We start from the raw sequence: 27,393 nt of genomic DNA on the forward strand, positions 1-27,393 counted from the left end.
GGTCGTAAGCCCAACTCGGGGTACTCGCAAGTACTCCGAGGTAAAGGGGGCGTTCCTCCGTAAAATGCCGCAAGAAAGCTGGGTAATTTACACTTTACAACTCGGGCGGGTGACTTACGATACAAATGGATCGCAGGGTTACTATGCTGTATGCTGTATGTCTGTTGACTGTAATAGCTCACACTTTAAATATGACAAAGACATTTGTGTGTGTGTGGGTGTGTGTGAGAGAGAGAGAGAGAGAGAGAAAAAGCAAACTGATAAATATACAGTACACACATCAAACTTTAAAATGATGTATTTTATTTCTTACCAGCATGAGGTCACAGGTCAGTAAGCAAAAGCAACAGCAGCTAACTCATTTCAATACAAGTTTACTGATTACAGTGTTTTACATATAAAATCTCCATTCTCTCAGGTAAGTGGAGACAGGGGACACAGGAGGGGGTGTGGGGCCGAGAGGACAGACCAGTGGGACATATCAAGGCTATCTAGACATATCGAGGCTGCACAAAGCCTTAACTCGGGTATTAAGTTAAGTGATCCTACGACAGCAGGTATGTGATAAATTTGTCAGCTCAGATCTGTGCGCGTTCTCGTGGTTGGGGTGACTTTGACCAATCGGGAAACGTGGAGATGCACAAGACTTTCATGCATTTATGAGCGGTAGCGAAATTTAGGGTGGTCTTTTTTAGTGTCTAACCTGTAACATCAAAAAATCGATGGTCATCAGATATTGTATGGTATGCATATCCATAGTAGCGATATATCTGCATGCCCAACATAGTCAAAAGCGCATTCGAGTTTCAAAATGTTTGAAGAGGCGGAGCTGCTCCATTAGATTCTCACACGTGAGATGACTGTGTTTTCAAGATAATTGATTGGTCAGTAGTCAGTAGGATTAGTCAGAGGGCGGTGATTTTCCACGATTTGAGCTATAAGTTAGGACATAACCTGCTCCCGACCAGGTTTGGTTGCAAGCATAAGATACCATGGTGATACAGCGACGCTAAAACAAATCCACTTTCGTATGACAGCATACCCTGGCTTTGAGCGCAACATACCTTGCTAAGACACTTATCGAGTTTCGTAGGACACCCCATAGGAATCACAAACACAATCAACACAACACTGGTTACAATAAACAGACACAATAACAGAATAGGAATGCTGAACCCAGCTAATCAACAACACAATCAACACTGATTACACAAGACGGGCACAAACAAGATTCCTCACAATAGGACGAACAACAACTGAAGATAACATGGGATTAGAATTATATACAGTATATACAACATATATACATCAATGACATATGTGTGTTTGATGTGTTCAGTGAAGTTTAGGATGCAATGCGACAGATTCACACAACACAACAGCCTACAGATTTAATAACCCTATGTAGTTGACTTTAAACAAAATAATCATATAAATTGTTCAAATTGGAACTATAGAGACTCACTGAAATACAGTAACATATGTGATGTAACTGACTGAAAATGCTCGTGAAATCTGTTATCTTCCAATCTAGACCATTTTATTGATCTTTGCACTAAAAAGATACACACACCCAAGCTACACAAGAAGCCTACATCACAAATTCAATATCTAACCAAACTATATGTATTTAGCTCTCCTGTTATCACATGAGCGCTAAATACAAGTTTTTATAACACTGCTTGGTCAAATTTCCTATTGTGATGCGCTGTTTGGAACGTGCATTATTTTTCTATATACCGCACGGCTATGAAGTAGTTCCCTACTTGTGGGCTTATTACACTTGAATATTAATTCGCCAATGTCAATGTAATGGTAAAAACAACAACGTTGCATCTAAGACAGCGGCAATATAAACGAAAGTGATAGTAGCAGTGGTATAAGCGGGATAATCAACGACGCGCCGTGCGTTTATAGGAAAATAATGCACTTATCGAAGTGTAAAGTCCCCTCCGCCTGCGGCGTCGGGTCCTTATTACCACTTCGAACGTGCATTATTTTCCTATAAACGCACGGCGCGTCGTTGATTATCCCTTACATATCTTCATCATCCCATTCCTTCTCTGCTCTTCATCTGCATTCTTCCTTTCTTGTTCCATTTCTTCTCTCTTTACTCCCTGAAGATTTGTTTCCTTTTTGCATGTCCTTCTTTTCTCAATTCCTTCTCTCTCTCTCTCTCTCTCTCTCTTTAATCCTCTCCATTTCTCTCACATAACTTGTTCCATTTACTGTCATCATGTCGTGGATCTTATCCAGGAGAGTAGAAGCCAGAGTATGGTCTCTGGTCATTGACCAGATTAACAAAAAGGAAATAGACATGGTACCCTTTATCATGTGGCAGATTGATGAAATAGAATATTAAGGATCAACAACTGGATACAGCTGAATAAACTGGCTGGATAAGGCAATCAGTTCACAGGGCATAAGCACATTAGCTCTGTGGTGGTGGTCTCTTGTGTAAGATCCACTGTGATTAATATCACCAATAATAGTAATACATACTTACAGCCATGTGTATTGTGTAATAGCATTAAGTTGGCATGCAAACTCTGGCCTGCCTATACTTGGCCCCTTCATTGAATCGTGCATTTACCCCCCCGCTTCTCTCCACCCGTCTCTGTCACCTCTCCCTCACCATTTTGTCTTTCTTCTTCAATTCTCTCCATCTCTGCTTTGTACTTGTCTTCCAGATCTTTTTTCTCTCTCTCTGTTTTGTCTTTCTCCTGCTGTATTTTCTCCATGTCTTTTCTAAGTCTGTCGTAACGTTCACTCCAACTGTGCTCCTCTTTCTCTCTTTTCTCCTCTTCTTTTTCTCTTTTCTTCCTTTCCTCTTGATTCTGTCTCTCCCATTCCTCCCGTTTTCTTTCCATTTCTATTTGCATCTTTTCCTTCTGCTCTTCTTTCTCTTTCATTTCTGTTTTAAATCGCTGCTCTCTTTCTCTGAACTCTTCTTCTCTTCTTCTTTTCTCTTCATCTGCATTCTTTCTCTCTTGTTCCATTTTCTGCTTCATTCTCTCTATCTTTGCTTTATATTTGGCCTGAAGGTCTGCATTTTCTTTTCTCAATTCCTCTTCTCCCCTCTTCATCTGCCTCTCCATTTCCTCTTGCTGAATCTGCTGGAATATCCTACTAGTGTAATAACCTCCTCCATTCGCTTTGACCATGGAGTCAATCATATCCAGGAGATTAGAGACCTGAGTACGGTCTCGGGTCTCATTATTGTTAAACACATGGTATCTCTCACCACATTGTTTAATGATGTTTTTGATGGATTCAGCTCCTTCTAAGAACTGTTCAATGGACTTTCTCTTCAGCTCATCTCCTCTAGTGAAGAGGACTATAGCATACTTTATGGAGTTTTCACCAAAAGTGCTTTGAATGAACTCTACTGCCTGTTGCTCCTCTGAAGTGAACCGTCCCACTGGTATCAGCAAGAGCAATGCATGTGGACCTGGTAGTACCAGCGAGATGCAGTTAGAGATTTCTCTCTGATTTTGCCCCTCGTTACTAAGATCAGTATCAAACAACCCTGGAGTGTCAATCACTGTAATCTGTCTTCCACTGACTTTAACTTCCTCTCTCTGACACGTGCTAGTAACTGATTGAAAAGATGACTCTGCGCTGAACGCTTCTCTCCCTAAAATGGTGTTTCCTGTCGAGCTCTTCCCAACTCCAGTCTTCCCCAGTAGCACTATCCGGAGATCATCTGGACGCCCTGTTAGATCTGAAACACAAGAGACACCACATCAGACTCATGGTGGATGTCTGGTTATTGGGTGTCCTGTGTCCATGCCAGGGGGTGGGAGGGTTGGTTCAACTAAATTAGCTTTTTTAAATATTGAAAAATAAATCGTAATATAAGATTAGTAACACTTGGTTAGAGTTTGACTCCCTGCTAAAAAAAACAGCCTGACCAGCTAAAGGTGGTTTGCTGGTTGACCAGCTTGTTAACCAGCTTATTTGACCACCCTATGATGGTTGACCAGCTAGACCAGCAAAACTCTCGCAAAAACACACCTTCAGCTGGTTTACCCAGCTTACGATGGTCATTCAGCTGGTTTTGATTGTCATACCACCTTAAGCTGGTCATTTTAGTTGGTGTTGCTGGTCTACATTGCTGGTTTTTACTGGCCATGCCAGCTTATGTTGGTCATTCTAGAAAACCAGCTTGACCATCTTTGTCAAGCTTGACAGGCTGGTCACCAGCATGACCATCTTAAACCAGTTGTATCCCAAACGACAGGCTGGTCACACCAGCACGACCAGCTTCCTCAGATGGTCACGCCAGCATGTCTAGCTGGTGGCCTAACCAGCTACACCAGCAAAGACCAGCAATAGCTGGAAGAAAACCAGCAAAGACCAGCTAAAACCAACTAAAACCAGCTACCAGCCTAAGCTGGTTTCTTGCTGTGTTTTTCAGCAGGGCTTATTTTAAGATGTCTCAACAAGCAAATTTGTCTGCCAGTGTGTGTGTGTGTGTGTGTGTGTGTGTGTGTGTGTGTGCATGTGTGTGTCTGTGCGTGTGTTCATGTGTGTGTGCATATGTGTGTGTGTGGAATCTGTGGATGTGTGTGTATGTGTGAGTGTGACAGTATCATTATTAACCAGCAACCCTTTGCTCAGTAGCATCATCATCAGGCTGATGGGTGTACAGTCACTAAATGTACACATAAATTAATTTATTTTATAGCCCCCCATGGATGAAATTCCACAAAACATGCTCCCAGAGGATGTCAGGTTAATCGGCATGGGCAGCGGCAGGATACTTTTATTGGTGTAGCTAAGCTGTTGCTGTGATACGTACAGGTGTTGCGCTGCCAGTGTTAATCATACACAGGAAATTTGGTGCAGTTCATAACATTTCATATGAAGATAGAGGCGAGTAAAGCAATAATATAATGCATTTTCATTTTTTACCATGGGGGTGCAAATCACAAATGACTAGTTATAAGCTAAGTTGATGCGGGCTCTTGAGACCAACATACCATAAACATTTCATCATCCTCCTTCTACTTGCATTCTGAAGGGCCATATAATAATGGTAAATATAACATATGACATACCCTTTTTGTTGATGGATGGCTTGTGGTGTGTTCCTTGGGGATCCTGCAGTAACACATCATAATCACTGTGTTAATAAGAGTAATGGATCATATTCACTACAGGGTTCTCCTGCCCAGACTACTGATCTGCACCTGCCCACCTGCCCAGACTACTGATCTGCACCTGGTCTCTATCCGTGCCCACCTGCCCAGACTACTGATCTGCACCTGGTCTCTATCCATGCCCACCTGCCCAGACTACCGATCTGCACCTGCCCACCTGCCCAGACTACTGATCTGCACCTGGGGCCGGATTCACGAAGCCTTCTTAAGACAAAAATACTTCCTAAGTGGTGCTTTCTTCTTATCTTTTGTTTTAAGAGCAAATTTAAGAAGATTTGATATTCATGAATAAAGTTCTTATGTTTTTCCTTAACTCTCTTCTTAAGATGCGTCCTAAGAAAACACTTAGGAACAAATGGCATTCTTGAAAACTAAGATCTTAAATGTATTCGTAATTTTCCTCGCAACTTTAAGACAACCCTGCACCTGTCTTAAAAACTTTACAGTGTAAAGTCGGGCCTCTTATAGTCATATATTTGAACACATTTACCAGTTTCAGACAGCTCGTTTGAAATATCAGCCTTTATTTTGTGTACTCACGATATATAAGCCAACCATTTATTGCTAATTTTAGCTTGCTGCTATTGTTTTCGGTAGCTCAGTCCTCTGTCTGAAAACTCGCATAGCCCGAAGGGTTCCTCGCAGCACTCGGCGCACGTCGACGTCAAAGTAGAACACGTTTCCTTTCTTAAACATCTAAAGTCCATGGAAATGGCAGTGCTTGAAGGCATGACTTTCCCTCTTAGCAACGGTTGCCACTTGTAAACAAAACTCACGTTTGATTGCGTTTAGTGTAACGAATGGCGCAGGGCATTCTTATCTAAGTTCTTAAGTGGGAAAACAAAGAAGTTCCTAAGAAATACGACAATTCTTAAGAAAATATTGGTGAATAGCATTTAAGAACAATCTTAAGGACTTCTCATTTATTTTCTTAGGAATCAACTTAAGATTTATCTTAAGATTGTTTTCGTGAATCCGGCCCCTGGTCTCTATCCGTGCCCACCTGCCCAGACTACTGATCTGCACCTGGTCTCTATCCGTGCCCACCTGCCCAGTGGCATCATGCCCGTGTAGCTGGAGGTCCTGCAGCTGGTGTCTCTGCAGGTCTGGATCACAGTAGTGCGGTCTGATGCAGGTCTCACAGTAGGAGTCATTGCAGGTCAGGCAGCTCTTCACCGCTAGACTTGGGCAAACATCACACAGCACCTGCTCAGCTGACACACTGCATAGAAAGACATTGTTGTATTTATGCAACATTACGAGTGAGAGTGGAGTTGGTAAGGCTATATACCCATGGCTGAGGATCGGCCTTAGCCACAAGGCTGAGGGTTACCTTTCCCACTATCAACCAAACACAGGGTACAGACCAGGCTTGTGCACAATTGACCTGTCGCTAAGCCCCGCCTTCCATTGTTACCATGCAAAACTCGGACAAACAAACCAGACTTGATTAGAAATACATTATGGAAAAAGGCAGCTGACACTATATCAAAGCAGGCTTTGAAGACGTTTTGGGCAATGAAGGATTCATTTCCTTCCGAAGCAATCAAAAGAGACTTAATTATGTTGTGGAGGGGTATATTTAAAACTTTAAAATACATACAGAAGTTGACTTAAAGTAGCCTAGTGGAGGCGAGCAGATCACAGTGAAAAAAACACTGACGTTAATGCTAGCTAACTAGTGGAAGATTGAGATGCTAGCCTACGTTAACATTCAATGTAGTAAGAATATAGTAGTTGACTAATGAACATTTTCATCTTGGGATTTAACAGGGAACCTGGTTACTGTGCCCACGTTGTTGGCTTAGTATCCTATTACGCCGACCTGCTGCAAACGTGAGACACGACACATTTTAGAATTAAATTGGCCTCAATTCAATTCATGAATTGGCTCCATCCCACAAGAAGTTGAATTTGAATTTGAATTGGAATGACAGCATGAGGAATTCAATTCATGGCAATTCAAAACAATTCCACTGTGATATAACAGGAAGAATGTGTGAATCTCCATACATTCAGTTTTGAAGAGGCTACTTTGGAAATGTAATCGTCTATTGTTTACAATTGTGAGTTGTATGTTTGTCGCAATCATTTCTGACATATTTTGTGAAACTTCATTGATAAACCCTACCCTTAAATTATGTATATTAAATTATTTTAATTATTCTACTTCCTGTAATTCAAATTCAAATTGTAATTCTACATACTGTTTTTGACCTCAATTCAAATTCAATTCAAACTTAAGAATTTAATTGGAATTTAGGAGTCATTCTCAATTCAATTCTGAATTTTGCACAAGCCTGGTACAGACTAGGATGCATCAGGAAAGACTATCAACACAGAGCTACATATATCAAGAGTGACCTCATTGGAAAAGTCAAAGCAGAAGATAATGATGCTTATAATGCCAAGAAATGTCACTTCATATTGTTACATTAACACTGCAAAAAACATCGGTAACACTTTACGGTAAGGGTACATGAACCATCATGAATTCATACATGAATTCATTCATAATTCGTGCATTACTTCATGCCTTAATATATCATGAATCATCAGGAATTGACATGAGTTCACCATATATCATTCATGACCTCATGCATGAACAACACATCAACTAAATCACTAAGTATGGTGGCTACATCATTGTGAACTATGGTTTATTAAGCATGATCATGATGATATTTTTTTCTGTACATAATTTATCATGAATTCATGCATGTAAGCCTTCTTGAAATATCAGGGGATTAACTAAGTATTAGTTAGTCATGAGTTCATCATGCTTGTGGCCCCTCAAGTAAAGTGGTGAATAATGACGTGTGTTTAGAGAAAGAGTTTAAGAAAGTGTGTTTGGAGAGTTTGTACAAATTAAGCCCAACAGTCATAGTAAATAATGCTTACAGCCAATTTATCCCAATACCAGACAATCTCATCAGCCTAATAACACTTTGCCGTGTATAATGATATCGTAGCACCACATATTGGCGTCCGGCTCTTATTAGCGTCCACTTAAGTGTATGTGTCACTTAATACTAATTTCTATCCAAACTAAGACTGAGGATTCGTAAAGAAACGCAGGCACCCACACCATAAGTGTATCTAAATTAGCTATGTACCAAAAATGACATTTTGACTGTTGTGAGGCTGCATTTACAAATCGCTTGGAGCTCCAGTGGAATTTTGATTAGCGATGAGCTAACTGTTGATGTACAGCAACGATTCTAGAGCGGAGCAAGATGGATCAGTTCATATTTAGGATTCCCACGGTAGCCAGCGTCTGTGACGACACCTGAGATTACCAACATGGCCCCTATGGAGTCATAGAACGCACTTCAACATATCGTATTATCCGGCCTGTGATCCATCTTGCTCTGGCGTAGGATCTTTGATGTACAGTGTGTGAAAGGATGACAGTATGTGACCCACTAGGCCAGCACTAAACTCATATGGTAAACAAAATTGGATATTTCAGGAGGTAAAATCCCCGGTAAGAACCAAACCAGATTTTGTTCAAATCTACACACCTATGGCTACTGAAAAAAAAGGTTTAATTTTTTTTTTTTTTTTTTAAAGGTTAATTTATAAAAATGTTATTTCATTCAACATTGTTGTTTTAGAATTTTCGAACGAAAGGTACAATACTTGGTGCTTTTACGAGAATTGAGCTTACGATAAAAGCTGTGTAGATTATTTAAGTTTAAAAGTTTACTCACTTTGTGGCCTTCTTTTGTCCTTTGAATCTCCGTGGAACCTCCATTGACAATTCACTCTTCATGGACATCACACTGGGTGCAGGAGAAGGGGGCCTTTCTGACCTATGTACCCAGACACATGCACTGTGTTTTTTTATTGAATTTTTTTGGGAATGGGTTTGTAAGTCCTGACATTTAAAAACCAGTATCTCCGAACTGAACAGCATAAAGATATAAGGACATTTGCTAGCTGTAACCACTCACATTTATTTCTGCCAATTTCAGATATGTCAACCTTTAAAAAAGTAAAGAGTACCACCTTGAGCCTGAAAAATTGAGAAGTACTCACTCAAGTGAACTGACTAGAAACAACTCATAGTCTAGAAAATTAGCAGGAGACTACAGACACACAGGAGCATTTTTTTAGACGCACTGTTTTTTTTTTTAATGGTTTGTAGGTTCTAACTTTAAAATACCAGACCATGTATCTCCGAACTAAATAGCCTAACACTGTGGACATAAAGAGACAGTCCCCTCCATAAGTATTGGAACCAGTGTTTCCACAATTACTTTGAAAAAGTAATCCGATTACTAATTACTGACTACTCCTTTTAAGAAGTAACTTAGTTACTTTACTGTTTACTTGATTTTAAAAAGTAACTAAGTTTGATTAATTAGCTAATTTTTAAACTAAGCCCTCAGCCTCCTCAACATAAAAATGGTAACCAGTTTTGCCAATACTCACTTTATTGGAAGTGCATTTTAACAGTAACATCAACAATATACATCACAACCTGCAAAAGGTCATTTCAGGGAGATAAAAGTAGGCTACTGAGATAGCCTACTGAAATACAGATGAATGTTTGTTCAATAATGTCTAGTCAGTATACCAAATAAGGAAGGCCTAGATATAAACTGTGGTAATAAAATATGAAAATTTCCGTAGTTTGGGCTTTTCATGTATCCTTGTACTGTAGCCATTTAGCCATCTATAGGCCTGAATAATATGCTAATGAAATTACACTTCACTTACACTCACTTCAACAAGTCTTTTGCAATCATTTAACCCACCATGGGCAATGCTAAAGTCACTGTTACAAGCAGTGCAGTGTGCAAGACTACCATTAGGCTATTTTTTACTCTTATGAGACAAGGGTAGGCCTACTGTGTAGTCTATGTGAGATGGGTCTTAAATTTTAGGCTACTTTTGGGGGGGGGGGCACTGACTCTGCCATGACGCTACTGTTCCATACACTGAACTGATTAATTTAGTTTCGGGAGAAAAGACATACAAGCCCGCCTAGCTAGGCGCCTACACTCAAAACTCATCGGTTGATAAAGCGAAACAGCCCAGTAAGGGTGCTCTCTGTCTTGGATGCGCTTCGGGCACGTACACACCCCTCTCTCTCTCCCTCCGTTGCACGCGAACTCGGGATGTCTAGCTACTGCACTTTATCGCCAACACCAAGTGTACAACGTAGGCTACCTTAATGTTGTCATGTAGATGACGCAAACTCAAAATACTGACTGTAGCCTATTTTCATCTAAAACGCGCATCTCTCTCCTCCCGGTATTGTTGTTTACGTTTGTGTCGCTGCGTGGAGCCTACACATGTTCTCATGCTGAAACACACAGGAAGACAGCAACATGACAAAAAATAGTAACGCACAGTGGCTTGGATAAGTAACTTTCATTTGACTACTGGTTTGGAAATAGTAGCGCATTAGATAGCCTAACTCGTTACCGAAAAAAGTGGTCAGAATACAGTAACGTGTTTCTGGCTTCACTGATTGGAACACATGCTAAAGTTGACTATATAAAATCATCTTTTGGAAATTGACCTTAATGCCTTAAATGAAAAAAAGTAGTAAATATCCAACCTTTAACACTTGGAGGTCCGGGGCCTTTTCAGGCACTTTGAGGCAGTCAGCTAGAGATTTTTAAGTTTTTCATCTAATAAAAACATGTATGCAAAAGTGGCACATATGGTTACATTCTATAAGTCCTCCGCAATAATTATATGAGAGTAAAGTGGATGTAATGACATTACTTTTTATTATAATTCAGTGTAAACACAACTATTTAAAAAAATATTTTCAAAGGTTAAAGGTCAAAAGTAAAAAAGACTCTGTAAAAACACCGAGGTAAGACTTTTGAAGTTTGAACCTTGAAAACGACGGTGTTAGCTCCATACAGTAGAAGTAAAAAGAACCTTTAAAAATGTTACGTAGTTTCACTACGAATTGGAAAAAAGTCAGACTAAATGGGTCACTTAGTGAGTGTTTCTTTCAAACGCAAATTAAGTGGAATGGGCTTTTTGAATGGGTCTGCTGCAGGTGAGGGGACTGAAATCTTGGGATTTTCTTTTATTATTTTTACAAAGTGCCATTGGTACATTCTCTGTTAAAACATATATATTTGGAAACTAGTTGATTAAAGGTTTCTAATGGTGTCACTTATATGTTTCTAGGACAAAAACTAGATTGAGATGTGTGTTTAGAACAGTTTTTCAATTCCCCAGGGGGGGATTTAGACTCCAGAGAGTTAAGGACATTGATTTGGTTTGTGAATGAGTAATCTATCATTAATACATAGATAAATAAAATAAAACTTATGGGGGGGACTGTTTTTTTTTTTTTTTTTTTTGTATGTCCTAACTTTAAAAGACAGACCATGTGTCTCCAAAACTGATTCTTTCAGCGGACTTCATATCTGCCAACCTTAAAGAAAGTTAAGAGTACCACTGAGCCTGAAAAAAGATGTACTCACACAAGTGAACTGACTAGAATCAGCAGATAGTCTAGACATGAGCATGATCACCATGCTTAGTCTATAACTCTCTCTTACTGTCTCTTCTCTCTCTCTCTCTCTCTCTCTCTATCTCACTCTTTGCAAGAAATCGCATGCTCCTGGAAAGTTGAATGTCTGCTCGATTTTGCCTACTTTTAAGTAACAAATCATAACAGCGTATTTGTGAAAATGTGACTGCTACACTTAGTGCCTACAGGTTGGCTGGTCTGCCACTATAACTGAATAGACCTGATGTGAGTGTTTGAGGTCAGCCTACCTGTCAAGTTTCCCCACATCCTCCTCTACCCAGGTTTGTTCTGTTGATCTCCCTGGTGGTTCCTCAGGGAAACTCATCTTGAAGAGGCCTTTCACTGCTCTTCCTGTTCACAGCTCATCTCATATCTCCTCCTCCAATGGGGTGGCCTTTGGGGGGAAATGGAATCCATTCAGAACACCGGACATGCACATTCGGGCACAACATTTCTAAAAACACAATTCTACTAACTGCTAAAACAATTCTTTTTTCTGTTTGCAACTATGCCAGTGGTTTCAGAATTACTCGGTTGCCATGGAACATTGACATGGAACTTGACCTTTAAGATCAAATAATGAGGTCAAAAGGCCAAATCCCTCCATGGTCTGGCCCCCACGTACCCATCTGATCTCCTTCATCACCACATACTCTCTAGAGCACTAACTACTACTGGAAGTGCCCAGGACCAGGCTAAAAACAAAGGGGGATAGAGCCTTTGTAGTTGCAGCCCCTAGTCTCTGGAACTGCCTCCCCTTCCCTTTAAATCCCTCTTGAAAACCCACTTTTTTACACTTGCTTTTAATTTTTAATCCCTTTTTTAAGCACATGTGCATAGTGTCCTAGGGTTACGTTTTAAAATGGTCTTTCCCTTTGTTTATATTTAACTCCTTCAGTCTTTGTCTGTGCACTGAACCCATTTATGTTTGTTTTTTTTCTAGTTTTGTGCCTTTTACTTATTCTCTGCACTTTTTTCACTTTACTAAGCATTTTGGTGTGGCTCAGCCGTCTGTGACCGTGCTATAGAAATAAACTTGTCTTGACTTGACTTGAGGAAATACATTCTTCTACTTTTCAAAGTTAAAAAAGTTATGTTTTAATGTTATAATTGTCACTGACTGGGTCTTCAACCAATGCTTTCCCGGCGCACCACTGCAAAATTGTGATGCAGGTTACATAGACCACAAATCATTTGAAAAAACTGTCAAAAGCATGATGGCGCCTGAACCTGTAAGACTTCGAATGATAACTGAACATTTTCTTTGTTCAAGCCACAGCTATCATTGCAGACAGGCACTAACCATTGACAGTGTCAATGTAGGCTACAGTATAGCCAAATATGGTGATGCATCTGGCAACAAACAGAGAAATGTTGCAGCAATCTAGGCTAATCTTAAATAATTACTATTATGTATGCCTGTGTGGCATATAACAGGAGATGCAACTTTTTGCAACTTTTAAGTTGCAACTTTTAAGTTGGCGGACCAAAGTTGCAAGGCTGGTTTTTCAACTCACAGATGCTGGGGGGAAGTGAAATGACCACCATTCACCCCAGAAAAAGTCATACAAACATTCCAATGACTCCAAAGCTGTAAATTAAAGAGACCCTATGCAACTTTTTTATAGTCATAAAATCGCTTAGAAATCGTTGTTTTGCTTGACTGACCAGTTTTATCGAAAACAGTCACATTTCCTCCCGCCCCTAGTGTCCCTATCCGCTATTACAACCTTGCAACTTTCTGATAAACGATCGTCTGCTGTTTACATCTGGAAGTCAGAGACGCGAAAGGAACAAGAAGAACCACGCTTGCAATTTATATATTTATATATAGCCTATATATGTATAAATATACACGCTAAAGCTGTCGGGGAAGCTCTGCAGAGAAATATGCAAGCATAAAACGAGCGAAAACGAAAAACGAAACCGAAACCAGACTTGAAATCGCCAATCCTGCATTATTCCTCTTTAAGCTTAAAAAAAAAAAAACGGCATAGTTTCCCTTTAAGGTATCCGAAAATTACACGTACTTTAACAGTTCAATAACATAATAAAATAAAAGCAGATTGCGCATTAAATGCAGTTTAATTATACATACCACAACACAATTAAACATGATGGAGAGCAAAAAGTGCCGAGAGTAAAATCAAAAATACATTCATTATGGATTTATTTTGCTCAAAAAAGGTAGCACAACTATTTTGCTCAACACATTCTTCTTAAAGTGGCAGGTACTCAATTAGACATACAGACAACAAATGTAATGATATTAGAGACAAGTGAAATAACTTAACCCGCGATTGTGAGTACTGTTTCTCTGTGTTTCTAAGGAGATCATGATGGTAGCTGAGCATAGTGATAGGGACACCACTGTTTGTGTTGTTTCTAATACATTCGTTTTAAAAGTGCAGTCCAGTGGTCCAAATTACATAGTCGGCCTAAATGGAAACAAAGTGTGAATAATGCAAGTGATTTCTGTCGAGGGTACTTGTATTTGGAATGACTGTCGTTACAGTAGGCCATGATTGGGCCACGATAGGCAACATGGAGATTAATATGCCCTGAGCCAATTCTGATCCTGTGCACAAAATGATTTAAGGAAACCCATACAGAAAAATAACATATATGTAACAGTATATGAAGCTTGAACATATTCCAGTATAAGGACATCTTTGTTAATATATTTCCATATATAAAATAAACACATATACCGGTATAAATAAATATTTGTCCATGTATTTCTCAATAGATTTCAAGATATGAGTAAATATTCAAGTCTCCACTTTCTATTTCTGCACATAATGAATTACATATATTCAGCATAGACTTTCATGAAAGATATCTAAATATATCTTTTATGTTTCATATTTGCATACATTAATCTACAATATATTCATTCAATTTACTGTATTGTAGCCATCTATTGAACTATAAGCTGCATTATTTTCTCTATGGGAAAACTTTGGTTGCTGCAACGGTCAGTCTCAGGTACTTCACACTTTTTTCTTAGACAGGAATATAGTACTTCACAATAACCTGTAAAACCCCACTAATTTGCCTGCCCGACGTATAAAAAATAGTTTTGTTTAACTGACAGCGTTTTAATCATAAGCAATGGAAATAAAATGACACCCTTCCAAAGTAGAATGCATTTTGTAAGTTTGCTATTGTAATCAACATGGTTTATGTGGTAATGAAAAATGCCACATGTTATGAGTTTGTTATGAGACATTTGTTATGAGACATTTGACCATTTATTTCTATGATGTCTATGCAAAATCGAGTGAGTGCAGTAGCCTATGCCAGGGGTTCTGTCATAGCCTATCACATCTGATACCTCTCTTTTTGATATCTGTCTTGCTGTCTGATATGCGGCGCAGCTCTTTTCTTTAATGAAAAATAAAAACCTAAGTTTAACCAGGAGGAAGCCTGATTGCAACACTCACCTTGAAACGTTCCTCTCAGTATGACAATACTAGGGAGTAGTTGAGCGCTTACCAAAATCACGTGATGGTTTTGCTGATATCGTCACACCTTTCCAGGGTGGTGTACAGTTGGAATTTCAGGGCTGCTGCCAGATATCAGTCTTTTGTCAGTCCACTAGTGCAACCAAGGAGCTAAACATGTTTGGTGAACTATCAGTCCACTAGTGCAACCAAGGAGCTAAACATGTTTGGTGAACTATCAGTCCACTAGTGCAACCAAGGAGCTAAACATGTTTGGTGAACTATCAGCTTTTAAAAGCATCCTCTCTAAATATGCTTAGATGTTAATGAATAGAAGACAATTCGTTTTATAATGACTTCTATTGCACCAATGAAGTAAAATATCTAGTGGTGTCATAATTTGTTGGGGCTGTTTTTAGTTATTGGAGTCATTGTGTGTCTGAACTTTCATCAGACATTTCAGTTGGATTGCCTAAAGTTATTTCAACAAGGAAGTTGGGTATAGAGCCAACACAAACATGAGTCTTTGTCATGACAGGCCATTTCTTCGTTGTTGCAAATATTCATACCCAAGACCTTGATGGAGATGAACAAAAATCTATTAATAATCCTCTCAGGAAGGTTAAAAGACAAATTCAGGGTTTTTTTGTGATCAGCAGACATCTACTGTACACTCCAAGAAGCTTTAGTTTCTGTCTGTCTCTGTATCTGGGTTCACAACCCCTGACATTTTGAAATAAAAAAAAAGATTTGTCTCGATGTAAAATCTTCTCTTAACCAACACAACCACTGAAATCTGGAATAACCACATTCATGGTGCTTAGTGTTTCCTTGTTCAGATCAGAACATTTGATTTCATTGGAACATTCATCTTCCTCGTACCTCAAAAAGGTGACAGGAACTAAAATGTTGTTTATGACAAAATGGATATGTGCAATAATGAGATCTACTTCAGTCCACATAATATCTTTTATTTGAATGGTTTTGATGTCCAAGTGGCCAATGAGAATCTGCATCTTTCATGTAATGTTCTTAGAGAAGCTCTCATTAATCTTAAATTAGGGTGGTGTTCTGATGAAGCAAAAGGTGAAGTTGTTGACTTGGACAGAAGTTTGTAACCCAGATGTGGAAAAGTCCAGCTTCAGAAAGCAAAAGTCCTTCCACATATCTGTGCCAACCATTATTTTCTTTAATTTCCCCTTGGGGATCAATAAATGATGATAAAAAGGGACAGAGGTTGTATTACCATTAACATGTTGAGAAAATGTCCAATGGCTAATGGTTAATCAAAGAAGGACAGAGGTTTCATAGACAGTCTGATAAAGGATTGTCCAGGTTTTGTTTGGGTTAGCTCGTCTTCACAATATCTAACACAACAGCCTAACTGGAGGAATGACGAGGCATAGGGTTAAGTTGGTTGTGTTCCAGCATTTCTTGTTTTACATTTTTGTCGTTTAATCATTCTATGTTGTGTTTTATGTCTCTTAATTATTGTATTTTATGTACTTTACATGTTCACTTTCATGCTGTTATGCACTATTCCTCCTTGCTTGTGTTCATGTAATGCACATTGATGTATGAAATGTGCTATAGAGGTAAAGTTGCTGAATGCTAGGAATACTAAATGCATGCTATTTACTTACAGCTCAGGGCCCTAGGCAGTTGCCTGCTCTGGATACCTGGTTATGATGGCCCTGCCTACACCTGTTCCTCAGGTATGCTCACCTGATCTCATAACAAAGATGTCATTTCTGACAGTTTGCCAAGAACCAGGGACAGGTATATTGATAAACACTGACTTGCATTAATGTAGCTTAAAATACATAGTGCTGCTTGAACATATCAAACATGATACATTCTAAAGTCATTTTCTTACCATGCTAACTCAATCTGATCAGTACTACAGTATGACAACTAAATAAATTGGATTATGCTGGTAAAACAGATATTTTTTGATATGAAACAATTGCTTTAAAAGAAGCAACACCATATTATATTAGTGTTGGGAGGGGAGGAAAGTATCTCAACACGGCAATGAAAACACGTTGGGCTTTCTTCCATAAGATGAGTGTTTGAAGATATTTTGCTTTAATCGCCCGTATCTTCAGATGAAACTGCACCATATTTCATGTGTAAGATTAACCTAACATCCTCTGGGAGCATACCAAGTTTTGTGGAATTTCATCCATGGGGGGCCATGAAATAAATGCATTTGTGTACATTTAGTGACTGTACACCCATCGGCCTGCAGATGATGCTATTGAGCGAAGGGTTGCTGGATGATAGTGTTACACTCACACACACATGCACAGCCACACACACACATCCAAACACACAGACACACACACACACACACACACACAGACATACACACACACACACACACACACACACACACACACACACACACACACACACACACAAAAGCACAATCACACATGCACACAATCATTTATGTGAACATGAGCTGCAAAGGTAGGAGATACAGTATATCTCTATCTATTAATGCAAGGAACGTCTGTCTGTGGCCCCATCCCAATGTCAGCCCTAAAGACTAGAACTAAGGACTCACAGACCTAATTAATGTAGGTGCTAAGTGAGTGAGTGTGTGAGGCCACATGGGCTCAGATAGGTAATTTAGGGATTGGGACAGCACTTCACGAGATCACATGTACCTTGGCGATGTTTACTAACAAAGACGTTGCTAACATTTGCACCATGCACGTGTGTGTCGTGCACGGTCGTGCGTGCTGTTGTTTACCTTAATTTCCGGATTTTTCTATGATCTCCGCGGTAAACGTCACAACACTTTGAACTGTGGGTAATTCCCTTAGGTTAAGTCTGCAGCGATGCAGACTCACGGAAAGGGCTCGGTAAGTGTGTACTCAAACCCTCACGCCCGTTGTAATTCGACATTGGGACAGCCCTAAGCCCTTATGAATTTCGCGAGAGCGCGCACCAAAGTCCGTGAGTTCGTGAGTCTGGACATTGGGATTGGGCCAGTGTGTTCCACGCATAACTCTCGAACTGCTCATCCGACTGACCTAAAATTTGACACAGGTATTGCTAATGACATGCGTGAGTGCAGTGCGAAGTTTGGTCGTTGTTGGACAACAAATGACAAAAATATTGTTAAATTAAAAGAAATACAACTCTACCGCAATCCCACAATTATACCGCTCTCCGCAGCCACTCCCCCTCACTTACTCCAGCATAGAAACAAAAAAGCCCATTTCGCTGACACTCACGTGTTGCCATTCATGGAAGTTATGATGTCTCACAGAAACAACGGACCGTTTCAAGATTGTTCATGTTGGATAAACATGCTGAGTCTAACACACATGCACCCATGTTGTTAAGCAAGCTGTTAAAGTCACCTAACGTTGCATAGGCTACTCATCAACACACAGTGTAGCAGTTTTGTCATTTTCAAAACACATCTTAAAACTTCGTTTAAGGACAATTACAATTGCCATCATACAGCAAATGCTTAAGTCCACAAACATTGTTTTATTATTGTTTTTTTTTCTTCTTTTCTTTCTGTACTTATAGGCTACTGTATTCATATGTATGTATGTTCATATGTAGGCTACTGTAATTATTTAAGGGTAAGGGAGGGCAAGGTTATAGGCAGGGAATATCTGTCTGTTTGAGGGTATGCTCATTGCTGCTGTATTTAAACTTGCTATTGTATTTTATACCTCTTGAATTTTAGGGTGCCTTTAAGATCTGGCTAGGGACAACAGATGGAAATTAGCTCTTGTAGCTAACTCTGGCTTGTTTACAGCAAGTGACTTGTCTGTTGATTAATGAGCACTGTCCCTATCAAATAAAAAATAAATAAATAAAAATAAAAACAACTGTGCTTGCCTAGCGCTTCATAGCACTGGCATGGCCACGGCATAGACGGCCATGCATGCGGTTAGCTTTAGGCTATCATTTCCCAATAACAGCAAAAACACACGGGTATGTAATGTGTCTAATAGCTAGGGTTGGGTATTGAAAGGGTATATTTCGATACCGGTGCCAAATCGATACTTTCAAAACGATGCCGGTTCCTAAACGGTAATTAAATCGGTACTTTAAAAAAAAAAAGAAAACAAGTTTTTAAGATTAGTTTTTTTTTTTCTGAGGCAAACCAACAATATCTAAAAGCTTTCATAATATACAAATAATAAAACAAAAAATCACATATTATTACACATAATATATAGGTCAAAACAGCATATTAAGCAAGCTGTAGCCTACCTTGAAACCCACAAAATAAATAACCCAATGTTTAATTGTGAATATTGTGATATCCTGTTAAATGTGTTACCTTTTACCTTGAGTTCACAAAATGGTTGTGTCTCTTCCCTTATTGTATTTCGGGATGGTTACTACCGTTGACGTTCGCCCCGATTACGAGTGTCGGTGCCCAACCCTACTAATAGCCATTAGCTGCAACTCAAACGCCTTTCCCCTTCACTTTTTTTTACTTTGCAAAGACAGTAAAAAGCTCTACTAACTGCACGGGCCTGAATCTACATCATCTCCAATCTAATATGATCTAGCCTACCTGCATCAACGTCATTGGGCAACACGTTTCTTGGAAAACATTTTTTGCACGGGCACAGCACTAGTGTCTATAAATTGCACAAACAGGAGGACAGTTGACAAGCGTCATTTATTTTGTGGAGAGAATGTGCAGAACTGAGCAGCGGGCGGCGGTCATATTGTTTTCTAATGAACATGCACAAGATACTACTTTCTATGTGTCAGTTATCTCTGCACTACAAAGTTTCACATTTCACATTGTTTTTTTTTCACTGATGATAGGCATTTTGACATAAAGTAAATAAAGTAAAGTAAAAAGGCTTTTGGATTATGCAAATGAAAGAATGACAAATACACAGGAAAACATCCCTTGGTCAGAGCTGTGCACCCATGTAAGCCAAATTCATTGTATAAGTAAATCTTTCTACACATCCTGGTGTTCCTGTTGGTCAAGTCACAAAATATATACTAGACAGACTATGACAACTAGTTCTGGCAGCTAGTTCAATATTTTTGCAGGTACCGACTCAATTGATTAAATAATGCCTGATTGTTTTATGGGATATGACTTCATATGAATTCACACAAGTGAGATGATGATATGGAGTTTGGGAATTTCAATTCCTATCTGAATACACCAAAGCAGTTTTTTTTTTTTCTGAACGATTAATCAGATTAACAATTAGGCCTAATGTTTTTTGTTCATCTCAGCTAAGTAAGGTTTTATGTATGGATCTTAGCAGCAACAACAAACAAATGTCTGGATCAAATAGCTTCAGGCAATCCAACTGAACTGTACCAAACCTGAACTAAAAACAGCCCCAACAGCATACTTGGCGCCATGATGCCTTTAGGGAGATTAAACTGCCCCAACTGGTCTCATTGAAACATGGGCGTCGCCAGGCCATTTGGACAGAGCTGCAGCCCCGAATGTTTTACAGGAAGTGCAGCTGCGAATATCATTTTAAAGAGTAGACTGAGAGAGCCTATTGTTTTGCGATGCTGCTAAACACAGATATCTCTCTAAATCTGTCTACAGAATGCCAATAACATATTGAAGTGATGAGGTCGCAAAAGTAAAGTAGATTCCAAGAACGCTAACGAATCTTCAACACACACATACAGTAGTTTTCATTGGCACGGCCAGAAGAGAGAGAGCGAACACATGTTTTAAGATTGTTGCAACTGGGAGCTTGCTAATTCACCGAAGAAAGACATATGGGTACGGCATGGTTACGGATATATGAAACATTTACAAAATGAAAAGATCACAGCAAGAGGACCAGGGCTCCGGTTGCTGCATCAGCAGATGAGAAGGACTTGAGTGAGCAACTGACGCGGCTGCTTCATCTAGGCTGACAGGTTGGTGAACTATAGTGCTTCATCTAGCTAACTGAAGACATTGTCAGTGATCCTATGATTTTGTGAGAATAAGGTTTACCATTTATTGCAGACCTTAATAAATGTGACAGATATGTCAATAACATGAACACCAATACACATCTGGCTCACACCCGCCTTCTCTCACTGTCGCCTAATGCGTAAAGTTGGAAATCGGGTCAGATGCATCTTGGTTCTTGTGGTAAATTATTTAATTATTCATGTTTTATTTGTCGGTATATGGTCATGTTCATTTCTCTTGTGAGTTAGGCTAAACAGTTTCATGTAGATGTCTGGATAATGGCTGAGGTGTTTGTTCAGGTGTCAACCAACAGTTCATGTGTGTTTTAGGCAGTGCACTGTAGGTTCTAAATTGAGCATTTACTTATATTATTAACAGTATTTAAGAAATGTTTCTAGGGGGATACCCCGTACCCCCACAAAGGTTGTGACTAGCCCGATATTTCTACTCCTGGTGACGCACTTGAAGATGGCTTGTGGAACTAATATATGATGGCACAGATCCAGTAAGTGTCCTGAGTGTTGTATGAGTATGAGCTGACTGATTTAATTCAGCCTGTCAATGGAGTAATAGTCAGGAAGCCAATGTAGAGTAATAGGAGATAAAAGACCAGACATGTCACAGCATTTTGAATAATCGGTAACACTTTATTTGAAGGGGTCTACATAAGGGTGTCATGTAACCGTCATAAGAATGACATGACACATGTCATGCACATTAATGACACATTATTGATGTTTATGACTGTTGTCATAATGTGTCATTCGGTTTTTGTAATGTCAAGTTGACATTGTTTGAGCGTCATCATTATGACAACTTGACATTAGGCAAGATGACATTATCTGACGGCATCTTTGTCATGACAACTTGACATTAGGCAAGAAAATGTAATCCGTTTACAATATTGTCATGACAACTTTATAACTATGTTTGGCCTGACTTATCTTCTAGGTTTTTTAAGTGATGAGCCTGAACAATTGGCTGTCATGACACCATTATGAATTGGTCATGAATACTTTTCTTGACCTCAACTACAGTGGTACCGTTTTGACTTGTCATTAAGCTGTCACAAAGAACTATTACTGACCAAAACAGTTTTCTTACAGTGTCATGAATACTTACCTTTGACCTCAAGTACAGTGAACCATCTGAGATGTTTCCTGAACAGGTCATGAAGTGTCACACTGTCATGTAGGTTTCATTTCTGTAAATATACATTTCTGGAACATAATCTAATTTCAAGTAGGCTATAATAACAACAAACACCATACTCAAGTCATGACTTCAAAGAGTTTATTTCAGCAATGAATTTTGCAAAACCATATACATGGTTTGGATGGACCAGATGAACAAAAGTCTTCAGCGAGGCTCGTGGAGGTTCCAAGAGAGAGTGGCCGTGCAGGCTCTCTCACGCAAAGTCATTGACAAGTCGCATCGTGCTAGCAGCTAGCTAGGTCTTGCTGACTAGCTGAAGGCTTTATACTTGTGGTAAATTCTCGTCTTGAAGTTTTCACTTCCAACACAACTTCACCGTCTAGCAGTAATGTTTCAGTAAGTGTTTTACCACTAAACACAAAGGCTATATTTGTGTTAGGCTGCGGTAAACCTTTCCCGCTCAGCAGTCGTCTTCTCCCTTCTTCTCCCTGGTGTTGTTTCTTATTTCCTGATTACCCTTGACCTCTAGTTCAATTCTCATTGGCTCAAATAATACAAATGTAACATAAACTACACGTTTCTATTCTTTTCACTTTTAGAATCAAAACATAATATCTTGACAACATTTTAGTAACTAGGAAATTATAAACTAAATATATTAATCTAAAGCAATGCATAACCATGAAATTTAATAAACATGAGTTGCGTGCACAAGAGTCAACGTTTCCAGAATGGGTAGGCTTTGAATATATTTTGTTTACAATTTCCTAGTTACTGAAATGTTGTCAAGATATTATGTTTTGATTCTAAAAGTGAAAAGGATGGAAATGTGTAGTTTATGTTACATTTGTATTATTTGAGCCAATGAGAATTGAGCTAGAGGTCAAGGGTAATCAGGAAATAAGAAACAACACCTTATTAGACATTCTCTGACCAGGGAGAAGAAGGGAGAACGACTGCTGAAAGGGAAAGGTTTACCGCAGCCTAACACAAACATAGCCTTTGTGTTTAGTGGGTAAAACACTTACTTAAACATTACTGCTAGACGGGGAAGTTGTGTTGGAAGTGAAAACTTCGAGACGAGAATTTACCACGAGTATAAAGCCTTCAGCTAGTCAGCAAGACCTAGCTAGCTGCTAGCACGATGCGACTTGTCAATGACTTTGCGTGAGATAGCCTGCACGGCCACTCTCTCTTGGAAACCCCACGAGCCTCGCTGAAGACTTCTGTCCATCTGGTCCATCCATTACATCTAGCCTTAATGCTGAGTTTTCTTTGTTGCGCTGCCGGAGCTATGTGCTGGAGTGGCGTGAAAGAGCCGTTTTGGTTTAGGCTTCAGGCTTCAACGCACACTAGCAATGTTACAGGCCTGCCACACGAACTCTGACAGCTGGTTGGGTAGCCTACTCATTTTTGTTTTATTATTTACTTAATATCTTCCGGCTATAGTATAGGGTTTGGTATTATTTTGATGAAAAATAAAAACATTGTTTGCTTGGATGTTGGTTGTATTACATTTAATACCTGAAACGGAAAGTTAGCCTATTGAAAACTATTGAAGATTGAGTGTAATGCATGTGTGATGAATGTGTAAATAAGAGTTAATAGAATTTGCATGTAATTGTGGGATCACTAAGCTAAGTGGTTATATTTCAAATAGAGGTGATGAATGAACACTTGGATTAATTTGTTTATTTAATACTTTAAAGAACTCAGGATAGCTACCCATGGCAACGAGGCGCTACAATGTATTATGGTTTTGCAAAATTAATTGCTGAAATAAACTCTTTGAAGTCATGACTTGAGTATGGTGTTTGTTGTTATTATACTTGAAATTAGACTCAATGTTCCAGAAATGTAAAATGTACAGAAATGAAACCTACATGACAGTGTAATGACACTTCATGACATGTTCAGGAAACATCTTAGATGGTTCACTGTACTTGAGGTCAAAGGTAAGCATTCATGACACTGTCAGAAAACTATTTTGGTCAGTAATAGTTCTTTGTGACAGCGTAATGACAAGTCAAAACTGTACCACTGTAGTTGAGGTCAAGTAAAGTATTCAAGACCAATTTATAATGGTGTCATGACAGCCAATTGTTCAGGCTCATCACTTAAAAAACCTAGAAGATAAGTCAGGCCAAACACAGTTATATGTCAAGTTGTCATGACAATATTGTAAACGGATTACATTTTCTTTAATGTCAAGTTGTCATGACAAAGACGGCGTCAAATAATGTCATCTTGCCTAATGTCAAGTTGTCATAGTGATGACGCTCAAACAATGTCAACTTGACATTACAAAAACCGAATGACACATTATGACAACAGTCATAAACCTCAATAATGTGTCATTAATGTCCATGACATGTGTCATGTCATTCTTATGACGGTTACATGACACCCTTATGTAGACCCCTTCAAATAAAGTGTTACCGAATAATCTGTTGGCAATCTGTTGACATTTCATTGCAATCATACAGTTGTGTCTAGTATTTTGTGAGATAAAGCCAAATCTTCAAGAAACTGTAGAGGATAAACTGTTATAACTTTGTCAGTCATCTATTGTAAATGTAAAAAGTGTAAATGTAAATCAGGTTCATAGGGCTACATTGTATACGTATACAAGGAATTTGGTCTCTGCATTCATCCCATCCGTAAATTGATCACACAGTAAACACACAGCGAGGTGAAGCACACACTAACTTGAAGCAGTAAGCTGCCTGCTAGCGGTGCTTGGGGAGCAGTGAGGGGTTAGGTGCCTTGTTCAAGGGCACTTCAGCCGTGGATGTGGGCGTGGGAGAGCAGTGCTCAACCCAAGTTACGTGCCGTGGGGTCAGTGAATATAATCCAAGCTGAATTGAGTACCAGAAGATCAGTTTGGAAGCCACTGAGTTGAAAATGTACATTTTTCATATCTTTGAGCCATGAAGAAATCTGATTGTAATTGTAAATAAATCCTCATATGCATTTTGTGTGCAGAGTATGGAGTCCTAGAGGTGTCCACAAGACATGTGCCACATCTCCTGGTCCCACCATGGCCAGTCACCCTGAGGGGGCTCTGACTCAGCATGGCTCCCAGAGTGAGGGCACTGGACCAAGATCACATGGCAGATCACATCACAAAAGGTATACAGATAAACTGCACTACAGCATGTTCTGGCTTTACAGGTTTATGCACATTGGTTGTGCTGAGACGAGTCAGCAACAGCAGAAGAAAACATACTTACATGCTTCATAATTGTGACCGCCACTAGCGTAGCTAGCGTAGCTAGCGTAGCGGTCATATTCATGGGTTTCATCAGGTTCCTTTCCACAGGTGTATAAAATCAAGCACCTTGATTATCAATGCAGACTGCATGGTGCTTGATTAAGGCCTACCTAAAGCCTACCTTACATTGACAGACTTTGCAAAGATTTGGAAAAGATTTTTTGAAAGACCGTCTCAGACCCTCTCACATCTAAAGACAATTCATTGAGTTTCTAGTCACAGTCTAGTCACAGGCCAGTCTCAAATTAGGATTTTGCAAAGACTGTTGGTCACTATTTACAAGACTGCTGCTAGATTCCTTCAAATTATTTCCATCGTGCACTAGGCTACACGTCATCATCAACAGGAAATCACATGATAGCCTACTCATATCAAAGCAATTTTTTCACGTTTCTGCAGCATTGTTTGATGTGTGACATCACGAACAGATATACAGTCATTGTCAAAAGTTTGATTAGCCTGTTTGATGCTCATTGAACTCAATGCAAATCAAACAAGCTAATAGGCTAACTGAACAAAACTGAACAAAACACCATGCCTATCTCTAGGTATGGTGAAGGGTGTGTGATGATGTGGGTCAATTTTAGTTCTAAAGACCAAGGGAACTTTATCAGGACGCATAGTATCCTGGATCCATGAAATAAGTAGCCTTTAAAAATAAAAAACTGCCTGCCCCTATGTTAACCCTATGTGTTAAATTCCCATAGGGTTACATAGGGGTGACAAGATTTTTGACCCCAGTATTTTGGGAAGAACATTTATTTATTTATGATACATTATTCATTCACATAGAAAATTGGTGTGTCCTTAAAGGTTGGATTTTTCCTCATTTTATTACATAAGCCATTAAAATCAATGTCAAAAAGATGATTTTATATTCCTCTTTTTAGTAAACTTTAGCATGGGGTGACAACACTTTTGACAATGACTGTACAGTAAGCGTTACTTGAGAATGGCCATTTCCCTCACGCTTTGCCTGATTCACGTTCTGCGTGAAATGTATTACAGCTGCATTACAACTTACCGCCACGAGGGGGCAGTACAGTCCGCTGTAGCATTGCTGCGGTGTGGTTGATACTGTAGCCCATCTACTCATTCAATAGGCGGCCAGGAAGCAACCTCAGTGGCCCAGCCCATATAGTATATTTCGGAGCTTTCGGAAATGCCAACAGAAATCCCTAGTAGCCTAGTCACCTACAGACTGCAACAATACAACTCTTTTATTGTTTTGTTTTTTTCGGGTGTTTGTAAATTCAGTCTGGCACTCTGAAAATGTTCGCAAGGCTCTGCACTTCGAAAAAGACGAGCATGAACTAACAAACTATTTGTCATAGGCCTAGTTCAAAATTGCCATTAACACAAGCAGCAGATTGAAATAACACTTTATGTTTCATTGGAGAGTTTGACAACGGTGATGATGATATGCAAACAAGTTTTATTGAGTTAGACTGCTTCTCTACAATAGCTCCGTAATCTGACGTAGGCTATTTCCTCATGAATGTAATTCTGTAATTTCTCGTTGGATAGCTATCTATCCAATGGCGTCAGTGTATTTTTCAGGGGACAAAACGCTATTTTACAGCTTGGTTTGATAAGTGCTGGGGACATACATTTAATATGATCTTAACGATGTTGAAGACTGTTGCGTTTCTGACTCTGCTGCGCTGTTGTCGCCAGAACCAGTTTTAAACGCACGCCTAGGCTATATTTAGGTTACATTATCAGCTTCGTACTTAAATGGCTCATTCCGAGGAGAACGAAGGCTACAGTAGTTCGATGGTTTCTATCATGTCCTCAGGACCCGGCTCGCCCAAAAAAAACGAAACCAGAGCCAGAGTGATGCTGAAATCGATGTAGTCATTCTAATTCCACGAAAATTACCACCGCTGGTTAGTTTGCTTTGG

General features: G+C 39.3%; 2 protein-coding genes across 11 annotated transcripts in view; one reads left to right on the forward strand and one right to left on the reverse strand.

Annotated features, from left to right (window-relative positions):
• Positions 1-282: 282 nt before the first annotated feature.
• LOC134079215 (GTPase IMAP family member 4-like) lies at positions 283-15,312 on the reverse strand. Of its 6 annotated transcripts, none has more exons than XM_062535419.1 (6): positions 15,175-15,312; positions 11,925-12,070; positions 8,879-8,980; positions 6,192-6,387; positions 5,064-5,106; positions 283-3,724 (listed from the first exon to the last, which is right to left on the reverse strand). In XM_062535419.1, the coding sequence occupies exons 2-6, from the start codon at positions 11,999-12,001 to the stop codon at positions 2,574-2,576; spliced, it is 1,569 nt and encodes a 522-aa protein (XP_062391403.1). In that variant the 5' UTR covers positions 12,002-12,070; positions 15,175-15,312; the 3' UTR covers positions 283-2,573. The 6 variants fall into 6 exon arrangements, with proteins under 6 accessions (XP_062391403.1, XP_062391402.1, XP_062391401.1 ...); XM_062535418.1 differs by having other exon boundaries at positions 15,123-15,195; XM_062535417.1 differs by lacking the exon at positions 15,175-15,312 and adding an exon at positions 13,971-14,114.
• Positions 15,313-20,591: 5,279 nt separating this feature from the next.
• Positions 20,592-27,393, forward strand: part of LOC134079217 (ribonuclease inhibitor-like) — a 79,050-nt gene continuing 72,248 nt past the window's right edge. For all 5 annotated transcript variants that reach the window (XM_062535422.1, XM_062535427.1, XM_062535425.1 and 2 more), the window contains exons 1-2: positions 20,592-21,020; positions 25,201-25,347. In XM_062535422.1, the coding sequence (XP_062391406.1) occupies positions 25,290-25,347 (58 nt within the window). In that variant the 5' untranslated portion in view covers positions 20,592-21,020; positions 25,201-25,289. The remainder of the gene's footprint in view (positions 21,021-25,200; positions 25,348-27,393) is intronic.

This window comes from Sardina pilchardus, chromosome 4, assembly GCF_963854185.1.
Source record: "Sardina pilchardus chromosome 4, fSarPil1.1, whole genome shotgun sequence".
NCBI lineage: Eukaryota > Metazoa > Chordata > Actinopteri > Clupeiformes > Clupeidae > Sardina > Sardina pilchardus.

What these genes read in the sequence shown, in the direction of transcription:
- LOC134079215 (XM_062535419.1), bottom strand. Translation starts at nt 12,001, where the DNA reads ATGAGTTTCCCTGAGGAACCACCAGGGAGATCAACAGAACAAACCTGG. An exon ending in GGACAAAAGAAGGCCACAAA is followed by an intron (nt 6,388 to 8,878) that starts GTGAGTAAACTT and finishes CTTTCTATGCAG; the next exon opens with TGTGTCAGCTGAGCAGGTGC. An exon ending in TGGGCACGGATAGAGACCAG is followed by an intron (nt 5,107 to 6,191) that starts GTGCAGATCAGT and finishes GTGTTACTGCAG; the next exon opens with GATCCCCAAGGAACACACCA.